Raw genomic sequence first — 9,879 nt, forward strand, 5'->3', positions numbered from 1 at the left:
ATTATTTTGTCATTGCTTGCTCAATGGATCAGTTCAGGTTTTCATAAGGTAAAGCTTGCACGGATGAGTTATTTCCAAATTGACTGCTTTAATATGGTAGAAAATATGCCATAATGATCAAGACTCAGATCTACTTTCAATGTTCGGAAACTAGTTGTTTTGGTATTCAGTTAACTCATTTTATTACATGCTTCAAGAACATTAGCTTGCTTATCTCATTGACGTTTACCGGCTGTGAAGAGCTTCACTAGGTAAGAGTTTCCATTTATGGTCAGTTTTAACTTCTTTACCCTATGTTGCCAAACATCTAAGCTCATAAGGTACTAAAATTAACCTAGTAAGTTCATAAATTTATTTTAACATCCTTTAAACCACAGCTTCTTCTTTTCAATGGTGAAGTTTACACACCGACCGGATACAATCGTACAACTACTTCATTTACTTCGTAAACAAAAGAAATTGTTTATGTTGATAATATTGACAATATTAAGCAACTAACTAGTAATCCGGTGCATACGCTATACAGAAAAAGCTTGAAGTAAACAAGTTTTAAATTGCTAAATACAAAAAGCTTGAAAAGGCTACCAGTTCCGCAAAACAAAACTAGATACGAAATAACGAATACCATAGAATAAAAAAAAAACTATTTGTCAGTTTGCTTAAACCTTAGTTTGTCTTTAAATATCACGTGTATTTTGTTACGTTAAGATATGTAAAGAGTTTTGACAGTGTGATTGTGACAGTATTGTTTAAATGTAAGTATAAGTAATTAGCTTTTTTATTTCTGCGATGAAGTGAAAGTCGGATTTACCCAGTTTACTGAAAACAACGCGGAAATAAATTCAATCCAAAGAAAAGTGACGCATTACACATTTATGATAGTTTATCTCATCATTGTTGTTATGTAACAATATATTCGGTACAGGTTACACCAGTAAAAAGGTAAGACGGGTTTATTATATATAAAGTTGTGGCTTTAATTAAACATATAAAGAAAGATTACTTAAGTTCATTTTCGATTTCCATGTACTTATAATGTGATAAAATGTGATAAAATGTTAGCAAACTTTTACCAAACCGTTATAGGTTTACTGTAGCAAGCCTTTATCTTTGATGTTTGTCTTATGATCTGATCTATGAATATTAAAGTAAAACGAATTTCGATTTTAATGTAGGGGGTTAATTATTATAAACAATCAACCGACAGTTTTCTTTGTCTACTATCGTTTTAGTAATAATCCAATGTTCTATGGCACAGGTATATACTTTTTTGCAAAGGCGGATTTAGGATTTGTTGTTAGAGATGTGCGCTGTGAATGCGCAATTATCTGAGTGCGCAGCCCCCCAAGCAAAACGAAATAATACTAAGGTTTCGGGGACAACCCTAACAAAATATAAAATTAATTAACCGCCAGTTCTGATGTCTACTTTTCGTTTTAGTATTACTTTAATCTGCTATGATACAGGTATATACTACACATTTTGCGGAGGCGGATCTAGGAATTGTCGTTAGAGAGCTGAAACCACTCTTTTCATAGGTGCGCCCCCTTACCAAGATAAAAGAAATAATACCGTGATTTCAGGGACCATCCAAATAACTACTGGTGTCTAATTGCCTCCAAAATCCTTTTTACGTGTTTTTTTCATATGTCGTCTACAATACTAATATTAGAAAAGTCTGGACTAATTAAGGTGGAGTGGACGGAACGAGTCGGTAGCGTCCGCTCCCCCAAACAAACCATCTCCTACTGATCTCGGACTATGTCAACATTATTATTTATTCAACTTGTTATTTTTAACAGGCACCATGTCTACAGCGGAAGTTAGGGTCGTTGCCTTGCGTTCACCAAATTGGAAAGAACAAAGTCATTTTAACTTCAGTATCGAAATCGTGCCAAAGAAAAAAGCCGATTCCGTAGTAAAGGAAAGGCAAACAGAAGAGTATGACGTAGATGACTGTATTGTTCCACCAATGTCTCCCGATATTGAACTGCCTTTGGATAAGGACAAGAAATGCCAGGTTAAATTCGCCATCGAAGGCGGTCTCAAGCCAGCTGCAGACATGCATGATGTATGTACATCTATTGTTTTAACGTTTTTACTTTAACCATTTCAAATAATTTCAAATTAACAAAAACATTAGAATCTAATTATGATTTGTTATAAGTATTTAACCATTATACTGGCATCAAATCATTTAATTAACGTTTTGAATCCAAACGATATATAAACAATAGACTGCTAGCTACTGGGACAATCCCTGTGTATAATCACAAGGCTATGGTCCAAAATACATTGACCGAGAGAACATCACAAACAGACCACGCATGCATCAAAACAGTTTCATCAAAAATTGATGGTATTACCTCCTTTGTCTCGAGTTCGCTAAACACTTGTTCACTGGATACATTTAACATGCTTGTGTATTCTTCAATTCATTTGAATTTTTTACTGATTTAGGTGTGTATATTACTCCATGTTGTAAACTAATCAGAATCGATGTGTAAATGCCAATGGTCCAGTAAGTGATCTTTTCACAATAACATTTCAGTATTTATAAGAGCGATAGTTTGATATCCCCGTAATCTGTATTTTGAAGTGTGGCGATGTAGGCAATAGATCTGTGTTCCTTGCGTCTTGAGCGAGCCGGTAATTAAATTTCTGACCGATGGGCATGTCCCGATAGTTACTTTCAGTTGGCTTCAGACCGGGGCAGAAACTATTATACGTGCATCCTGACATTTTCCTGTCGTACGCTCATCTTTTTTTCAGGGCGAATATATGATAGTGTATTCAGATGAAGGAAAAACAGATGCCCGAAAAATCCTGTTTTTAATTCCAAACAATGTTTCGGACAATGCCAGCATTGTTTTCAAAGTAGGAGACACGTTCAAACACGAGGTATGTTTTTTATCGTCCATAGTCAATGTATACCATCAGTGTTTGTTGATATCCGACCATATTTAATAACATCTATTTTGAACCAGTATCGGCAGTTTTTTTGTAGTTAATTGGTACACTTGAATTAGGCTTTTTATTAACGAATGTTGAAACAAATTTATTTAGTTAATGTTCCAATGCATTTTTTCTCTGGTTTACCTTGAATACTACAATATAGTCTGTAAAATTGAACAGTGATAATTTAAGCAGTTTTAACGTGCTTTTGTTTTCTCATGATGTTGGCTATTAGACCACTTAGCCATGCTTCCCGATTTGGTTTATCCGTGTAGAATCATATAATGTATTGCATTTATGTTCATCTACAGTTGTAAAAACAAATCTAAAACTTACATTTTTTCAATTAAAAAACGCGACATGGCAAACATTAAAACGGTTACATTTTACAATGGCTGTGAAATTGAAAACTAACTTTTATAAATATTCTGATATTTAGATAAGCATTGTTGATGTCCCGTGTCAAACAGAAACAGTTTCTCCTGGACTGGTTGCGGTGAGCATCTCTGGTGGCGCCATCTCAGGTACCACAACTATTTCTTTCTTATACTAATACGACAACTGTTTTTATTACTACAGCTACTACTACCACTAATTATACTAATACTAATACTAATACTAATGCCAATACTACTACTACAACTTTTACTACTACTTCTACTACTACAACTATTACTACTACTACTACTACTTCTACTACTACTACTACTACTACTACTACTACTGCTACTGCTACTGCTACTGCTACTGCTGCTGCTGCTGCTGCTGCTGCTGCTGCTGCTGCTACTACTACTACTACTACTACTACTACTACTACTACTACTACTACTACTACTACTACTACTACTACTACTACTACTACTACTACTACTACTACTACTTCTACTACTACTTCTACTACTTCTACTAATTTTGCTACTGTTACTGCTATTTCTGCTGCTGCTGCTGCTGCTTCTACTACTACTACTACTACTACTACTACTACTACTACTACTACTACTACTACTACTACTACTACTACTACTACTACTACTACTACTACCACTACTACTACTACTACTACTACTACTACTACTACTACTACTACTACTACTACTACTACTACTACTACTACTACTACTACTACTACTACTACTACTACTACTACTACTACTACTACTACTACTACTACTACTACTACTACTACTACTACTACTACTACTACTACTACTACTACTACTACTACTACTACTACTACTACTACTACTGCTGCAGCTGCTACTACTACTACTACAACTACTACTACTACTACTACTAATACTACTACTACTACTACTACTACTACTACTACTACTACTACTACTACTACTACTACTACTACTACTTCTACTACTACTACTACTACTACTACTACTACTACTACTACTACTACTACTACTACTACTACTACTACTACTACTACTCCTACTCCTACTCCTACTACTACTACTTCTACTTCTACTAATTTTGCTATTGTTACTGCCATTTCTGCTGCTGCTGCTGCTTCTACTACTACTACTACTACTACTACTACTACTACTACTACTACTACTACTACTACTACTACTACTACTACTACTACTACTACTACTACTACTACTACTACTACTGCTACTACTACTACTACTACTACTACTACTACTACCATTAATACTACTACTACTCTTACTACTAGTACTACTACTAATAATAATAATAATATAAGTACTACGACTACTACTACAACTACTACGACTACTACTACAACTACAACTACTACTACTACTACAACTACTACTACTACTACTACTGCTACTGCTACTGCTACTGCTACTGCTACTGCTACTACTACTACTACCACTACTACTACTACTACTACTACTACTACTACTACTACTACTACTACTACTACTACTACTACTACTACTACTACTACTACTACTTCTACAAGAGCTACTACCAGTTCTCCTACTGCTGCTACTATCTGTATTAATGCTAATACTACTACTACCACGTCTACTCCTATTACCTACTACTACTACTACTACGCTAAAATGTCAAGTTAACACGAAGCCTTCGAGATAAATATTTATCGTCGGATATCCACGACTGACCAATTTCGATTCTCGTTAGGTTAATGGAGTGTAACATGAAAAGGTCGCACATGAATATCCACCCATAACCTATAGTTTATCTAAGCTGTACTTGTCCGTTTAATAGCCTGAATAAACGTGATTGGAAACAGATTACATTATGAGTTAAGTGGGCGTACATGCATGCTTACGTGTATATGAAAAGGCTTCCTGTTTCAAACATGATATCACTTCATATGGCAGGGATGAAAATGTCCTTTTGTTCAGTGCCTGTTATGTCTATTTTTACATTATGACTTGTGTGTCTCTTGTTGAGGGCCTGTTATGTCTAATTTTACACAGCGACATGTGCCTCTCGTTTAGTGTCTATTTTTAAAAGACCTACTGGCAGATAAGAATTGACTCGGGAAACCCTTCCCGCTTGGTGAGTCGGCATTAGCTTCAACATTCTAACATCAGAGCAGAGTTTTTATTAACATTTGTTTTTCATTTTTAAACATTCAAAACATTTTCGATCATAAGTAAGAAATGCTACAAACAAGTTCAAGCTTTTACTGTTTTGCTTGAAAACGTCTGAAGCTTAACGTTTGAATGAACTTAGTTACATACTGTTTTTTTATATAACCTTTGTTTTTTGTTTCGTTAAGGTGCGAGCAGTAATGAACCATCCAATGGCGAGAATATGATGTTTCGCTATACTGTTAAAAATGAAATCAAAGCCCCCTACTTCAATCACTCCGAAGACGTATTTATCGTAGACAAAAAACCACTTGTTTTCTACATGAATACTGCTTGTAAAAAATACCCGGATGAATTTACAACGTAAGTATTTGAATATTGAACTATAAAACCTTTATAAGTGGTCGATTACATTTCGTACATTGGGATGAATGTCAAATCTGCAGTGCATTTTTTTGTATATTACCAGCCATCCGTTATTGAAAAGGATTTCACATACTGAAACCTGGCTATTAGAATGAGGTACGTCGTTGTTCAAGGGGTCGACCGGGCGGGCGGCGTCAAACTTCCATGAACTAAAATAGCTTTTCCTTGACCAAACTTTGTATATAGGAAGGAGTTAGAGAGAACGTTAATGGGACTCCGTTAGGGTCTCCTATGTTAAAATTCAAGGTTAATTGTATTAAGAAAGAGGTTATGGAGAAATTTTATGGCACTGCGTGTGGGGCCCTTGGGCTCAAGATGAAAGTCGCAGTTACTTAAAATAGAAAATAGGTTGAAACGGAATAACTTTAGTTAGGGTTTACATAATTATCTTGACTAAACTTGGTATTGAGACAATGTTTATGGAGACCTTTCATGGGATTGTGTTTTGGAACCCTGGGGTCAAGGTCAGGTTCACTGTTCCTAAAAATAAATGTAAAACGTTTGAAACTGAATAACATTAGTTAGGATAGATTAAACTTAGTATCTAAGGAGAGTTTACGGAGACCTTTAACGGGATTGCATTTTGGGTCCCTAGGAGTAAGGTCCAGGTCAAGGTCACTAAGCTGGTTAAAGTTAATAAGTATATATCAACAGTTATGTGAAAAACTCTGGATAATGGTATTATCAAAAACTGAAAACTATCAAATAATTGTTTTGAAAGTAAAACATATTTTTTAATTACAATATCATCAATCAAATATACTTACTAATTAGCACTTTTTATATTTATTGCCACCACTAGCGGACTAAAGGGGAATGCATCCGGCGCCCTTCACCATAAAATCGTCAAAGTATACTTGTTATTTAAACATAGAAAAAAAGTAAACACTACGCCAAAATTGCACCTTTTCTTGTTCTTGTCCTCTACCCCTACCTGCAAACAACATTAATTAAATATCTTTTTGTATAGCGAGGGCGGAAGTCAAAATATTTAGTATCGTCAAACCCTGTATTCGCTCCGGGTCATTATCCTTTTTCTGTTGCAGCTACTCGGCTACCTACTTCCCAAAACTTGGCTACTTTATTGACTCAATAAACGGTTTGGCCGGCGACTGGGGTACTGATAAGTCATATTGGAGAATACTAAACTTCAGTCAACCTCTGTCTGTCGGTAAGATTACCCAAATTGTAATTTGCATGTGAGAGCCCATCGTTCAAGCATATCTTCTGAGTAAAATAATGGAATATGACCAAACAAAACCTCAAATAGGCAAACAGTGCTTATTTAAACTAACTTATTGTTACATAGTAAGATTAATTTGGCACTCAGACCAATTGACTCAAGAAAGTACGTCTACGTAGAAAGTCAAGCAATACTTTTAAAGTCAGTGTATTTTTGGAACATAATTAAATATAGTGATGATATTTTGGGACAAACCTCTCGTAAAATACTTTATCTAAGCAAATTATGAAATTTTCTTTCAGGGATGAGTTCATATGTTCCCAGACCGGGCAATAACATCGTATTTAACTTCACCATATATGAAAAAGGGAACTGTACTGACCATGAAGCAACGACAGAGACTCCTTCCAACATGAGCTCCAATGCGCAAGTCGTTACTTCGACTCAGAAGTTCAGATACACAGTCCGCAACGACACGGTTAAATCCTGCTGTCCACCTTCCGTCCGCCTGGGAATTGAAGACAAACAGCCGCTGATTTACTATATGGAGAAGGCATGCGACAAATACCCCAAGAAATTCAAAAAGTATTTGTAGCTTGGATAATGTATTTTTGTACAACATTATTATGTTTTCCCAGAGACAGTTATAACAAAAGTTGATTTGAATAATTAGTGTAATACCAAACTATTTAAGATGACCGATAAAACATTTGTAACCAATTTAACAATAATAAACCAGGTTGAACGAAACTATGCTTTGAAGCAGTCAACACTGATCGTCAACGGTTATTCGGCTACAGTATACCATTAAACGTTTTGTTTAAGCAAAAGGCTCTTCATAAAAGTTTCGTCCTTTTATTAAAACGCAAGTCGCACATTTTCCAACACAAATTTTACATTTAAATGTTACTTTTAACTATATCAGTAACACTTTCAACTTAACATAGCTCTATGATATTTGGGGCATTCTTGGTTTTGGCGAGTTGATTTGTTTATATTCATTAGCAAAAATGTACTTGTCAACTTTGATGGTACTAGTCGAACACTTCGCTGATAACAAACATTTGGCAGATTCATAGCTATGTTTAAAAATATGTTTGACTCATCTTATACTAACACGGATGTCATTCAAATGTTAAAATATTCCGCCTGAATTTGTCATTTTGTTAATATATGTAATATAAGATCCAATTGGATATAAGTTCCTTATGGTACAGGCGATAAAATCACTGGCCTCAAACTCAGACACACCAAGTTTTAATACTTCTGTCGGTATGTTTTTCTTCAATTTTTCCTTGTATTCGTTTTTGTTCTAGAACGCCGAATAATAATGTTACGGAGTGTTGCATTTGGAATGAAATTTAAAAGGTCCGATTCACTAACCAATGACCTATCCATAAATAAAGTTGAATGCTCTTTTTACATCTTGAGTATTATGGACATCGATAATGCACAGGGCCCTTGAATTTCCAACCGTATAATCCCTTTTTTCAATCATAAAAAACGATGGCAATGTAACTTATGGAGTTTTATTTACAGATTCTCCGTGTCCTACAAGCAATCTTTAAATGGTTACGTCGTTGTTGCGATTAATGAAGTCATTGGAAATCGGGACGAGAAGACAATCTGGCGCATTCTGAACGCGACAGGCCGGGTCGACTTAGATGAGATCAAATAAGAAACAAAACAGTCTGCATTTTCTCAAAAACACTTTAGTAATTACTCACTAACATGTAAAGTCAGTTCATCATAGAACTTTACAGCCTTAAATGGTTTTAAATTTTAAATGTTTTAACGCTGTAAGGATCATAATTACTCATATGTTATCTTGAATTATGGTCAAAAAGTCGGAAACAGTTATTTTAGAGCATTGCCAAGCATTTTACTAGAGTAATTACTCAAATAGTTTCAGTGTACCCAACGTTTTTTAAACTTTTTATTGATCTTTCAGGGGCGTGTGCCAAAAAACAATAAACAAGAGACACAAACGTATAAACACCAATACAAAAAAGTCAGATACAACAAACAGGCCACACACTCTAATCAAAATAAATTTGCCTATGAATGACGAGATTACCGTCTTGGAACATCTCTCGTTAATTCCGCTAACACAGTATATTCAATCGATTTTACTTGAGTGGTACAATTATCTGTAATAATTTCCATTTTCATTGATAGGTGTTAGCAGTTACGTCCCCACTCCTGACGATGAAATCACCTTACGATTTGAAAACCTAGACAAATCAACTGTTGCTGCCATACATTGTAATTCATTTTCCTACGACAATGGTCCAAATATTGAAATAAGGGACGATGAAGAATTACGCGATGAAAATCAAAAACTTGTCTTAAAACTATAATCGATTTTAGTGTTTGGGGATCAGCTCTAGGGTAGTATTCGATATGCAACTTGATTTAATCTTATGACCATACATTATTGACTTCATTCACCGTGAATATCCGTTATTTTTTATCACGCAATCCGATTAGATGCATCGTTCTTAGATCCAAATATTGAGTATTACCCCTTGTCAATGAACTCAGTACATGTAACTCTGAGGGAAAATTCAACTTTAGTTACCATTATTTCTGTCTTTTGTTCTGTCTGTGAGTCCTTATAAATCCTCCAAACCACTGATACGGATATTTAACATTTATACTCAAAAAACTACAATACTTTTGTATGTATATATATATAAATACTATATATATTTATTGTTATTGTGTGTGTTGTGTATCATACTACAATAGTAGCTAGTGTATTTA

General features: G+C 34.9%; 1 protein-coding gene across 3 annotated transcripts; it reads left to right on the forward strand.

The window, feature by feature from the left end:
- The first annotated feature begins 635 nt into the window (after positions 1 to 635).
- On the forward strand, positions 636 to 9,538 carry LOC128238270 (uncharacterized). 3 transcript variants are annotated; one of them, XM_052953998.1, is made up of 9 exons: positions 636 to 755; positions 1,803 to 2,071; positions 2,773 to 2,901; positions 3,395 to 3,479; positions 5,693 to 5,867; positions 6,977 to 7,101; positions 7,416 to 7,698; positions 8,653 to 8,828; positions 9,292 to 9,538. In XM_052953998.1, the coding sequence occupies exons 2-8, from the start codon at positions 1,808 to 1,810 to the stop codon at positions 8,789 to 8,791; spliced, it is 1,200 nt and encodes a 399-aa protein (XP_052809958.1). In that variant the 5' UTR covers positions 636 to 755; positions 1,803 to 1,807; the 3' UTR covers positions 8,792 to 8,828; positions 9,292 to 9,538. The 3 variants fall into 3 exon arrangements, with proteins under 3 accessions (XP_052809958.1, XP_052809956.1, XP_052809957.1); XM_052953996.1 differs by having other exon boundaries at positions 8,653 to 9,538; XM_052953997.1 differs by lacking the exon at positions 636 to 755 and adding an exon at positions 804 to 942 and having other exon boundaries at positions 8,653 to 9,538.
- Positions 9,539 to 9,879: the final 341 nt, after the last annotated feature.

Source organism: Mya arenaria, chromosome 6 (assembly GCF_026914265.1).
Source record: "Mya arenaria isolate MELC-2E11 chromosome 6, ASM2691426v1".
In the NCBI taxonomy this organism is placed as follows: Eukaryota; Metazoa; Mollusca; class Bivalvia; order Myida; family Myidae; genus Mya; species Mya arenaria.